The 2,532-nt window shown below is 58.9% G+C and overlaps 1 protein-coding gene across 1 annotated transcript in view; it reads right to left on the bottom strand.

Annotated features, from left to right (window-relative positions):
• SCUBE1 (signal peptide, CUB domain and EGF like domain containing 1) overlaps positions 1 to 2,532 on the bottom strand; it is a 169,923-nt gene that overhangs the window by 11,637 nt on the left and 155,754 nt on the right. The window contains 1 exon segment of the mRNA XM_024737402.1: positions 2,341 to 2,527. Coding sequence (XP_024593170.1) covers positions 2,341 to 2,527 — 187 coding nt within the window.

The raw sequence follows: 2,532 nt of genomic DNA, 5'->3' as shown, positions 1-2,532 counted from the left end.
CACATTTTTATAAAACACACACACACACACACACACACACACACACACACACACAGAGCTACAGGAATAGCATAGGTACATAGGTCTCCATGTAATATATGCATACCTATACTTTCTAGTTCTGTCCAATGAGAGGGCAGTGACACTCCAGTAGCAATGAGTACCTCAGCTCTCGCTTTCTACACACTCTCCTCTTCTAAAAGGAACAGGGGTCCTTGGAGTTTTGGCTGATTCCAAGGCAGGGGAAGCACAAGCTGAGTCTGAAACATCTTTAGTGCCGGACACTCAGCGAGTGATGGAGCCATGTCGAAAGGACACAGGGGCCGAGCTGATGGCGCGCCCACTGGCTGAAGCGGGGACAACCTGAGCACCGAACTAAGTCACCTTAGGAGTGGATTACAAGCCAGTGAGGAATCTGTGAGTCCACACTGACATAAATGCATAGATATATAGATACATGCCAACATGTGGGAGAAGGGAAAGCTCTCTCTTGCACTAGGATGTTAGTGAATGCAGGCGGGATGACAGAAGTAGAGAACACGGCTTGGCAACAATTGTAGAGGTGGCTAATTTGGCGGCTGTCAGCGAGTGGATGGTAGTTTGATGGGGAGCGGGGTGTCGGTGCACACTGCAATACATCCCCATGAAATCCTAATCGATTGCAGAGGGAAAACGGTGAATTAAGGTGGAGGAACAAGTGGTGGACCAGGGCAATACCCTGTGCCTCCTGACGGGGGCGCTGAAGAGCAGACGTGGAGCGTGGTTTTCCTGCCAAGAACGCAGGCCCTGAGTCTGTCTGGTCACCAGGAAACACCAGACGCAGCTGAGGGTCACCTTACAGAACTCAGGGCCAGCCGGGGGCAGGACAGGAGAGGCAGGGGAAGAGCCAGGAACTGCTCCAGATGAAGGATTCTGGAGACATGACCACTAGACACAACACGGAGAGGAAAGGGATGCTGTCGGAAGAGTTGGTGGAATTTAGCAGGTGATGTAAAGGCACACAGCACGCCACACGCACGGGAAAGCATGACGGCGCGAATGCTGTAAGACATCGCGGTGGGGGGGATCTGCGTGAAGAAAATACGCAAGTTCTTTGTTCTGTCTGGCAGTGTTTCTGAAAGTTTGAAACGGTTTCAAAATAAGTGGCTAAAAATAAAAGAATGACATCCCCGAGTCCCTCCCCCTCCCCCCTTGCGGGGAAACGCGCTGTGTCCACTCCACGGCCCCTCCCCCCACTCCTAAATCCCACCTCCTCTCCAGCGGCTCCCAGCCTGTGTCTCCGGCCCAGGCTACACTCTGTGCTCCAGATCTGTGGCTCCAACCTAGTCAGCGCCTTCACCAGGACGACTCAACGAGCGTCTCAGACTAACAAGGACAGGTGGGACCCCCGCCTCCGCCAGCCCCCTCCCCCAAGTTTCTCCCAGATCTGAAAACAATGCCATCTCTGCCCAAGTGGCCGGAACCCTCGGAGTTGTCCTTGAAGCCTCCTGCCTCGCCTCCCTCCCCAAAGCGTGCTCACAATTTCTCTCTTCCTTGTCCGCCTCTCCTGCAGCCCCTGGTTCCAGGCTCTACCATCTCTGGCTAGGTCTCTGCTCTGCTGCTCCCCACTTGGCCTTCCCACGGCAGAGGGCGAATGAGGCTGCTGCCGGCTCAGCGTGGGCCAGTACTTCCCAGCGCGCCCAGGGCAGCACTGGGGCCAGCAAGCCCTCATCTGGCCTGTGGATACGCTCACCCGGTGGCTGCCTGCCTTCTCTCCCACGTAACCGTCAACCCCACTAGAACCAGGACTCTGTCAAGTTCACCTCTGAGCCACTGGGGGCTGTCTCTAAACCCGTCCCCTCTGGATGGGGGCCGGTCAGGTCCCCAGCCTCGTTCACTGGACCTGGCCGCCCTGCCCACGGCCCCTGCGGTGGCCTGGCCTTCCCTGCGCCTGGCAGCACGACCCCCGCCCCGCCGGGGGGCCCTCAGCCTCCCGGGCATCTTCACTCTGCTCCCCCTCTGCCCTCAGCTCCCACATGCCTCCGCTGGGAAGGCTTCTCGAGCCACACGGACTGGTCCCATGCCCCTCACACCCCTCGGCTGGGGCCTTGCTGTCCCGCCCCTCCTCAGGACCGCGGGCAGGGTCACACGTATACTCGGTCCCGGCACCAGGGGAATGCTCTTTAATGCCAGCCGTCACATCTAAGTGCTACGGCACTTCTCCCCGGCAGGTCTCCTTGTCTCCTCCTGTCCTGGCCTGACGTGTCTGTCTCCCGTGGGCTCTTTACCTGGGCCCACACGGAAGGAAGGACAGAGAAAGTCTGCAGGGCGACACTGGAGTGGCTGAGGGCAGGGACTCACCGCATTTGCCGTCCTGCAGCACCTGGCCTGTGCCACACGTCCCCTGGCCCTCCAGGGCCTTGGCCGGCCGCTGGGCCACCTCGTACTCAGTGCCTGCGACCTGGACGGAGAAGTGCTGCCGGCTGACGGACTTGCGCAGAGTCTTGACGGCGGTCTGCAGGCTCTGCTCCACTCGCCTCCGCAGGCACTCGG

This window comes from Neophocaena asiaeorientalis, unplaced genomic scaffold, assembly GCF_003031525.2.
Source record: "Neophocaena asiaeorientalis asiaeorientalis breed wild unplaced genomic scaffold, Neophocaena_asiaeorientalis_V1.1 scaffold242, whole genome shotgun sequence".
Taxonomy (NCBI): domain Eukaryota; kingdom Metazoa; phylum Chordata; class Mammalia; order Artiodactyla; family Phocoenidae; genus Neophocaena; species Neophocaena asiaeorientalis.
The sequence above is the reverse complement of the archived record's forward strand: the minus strand, read 5'-3'. Positions and strand labels throughout refer to the sequence as shown.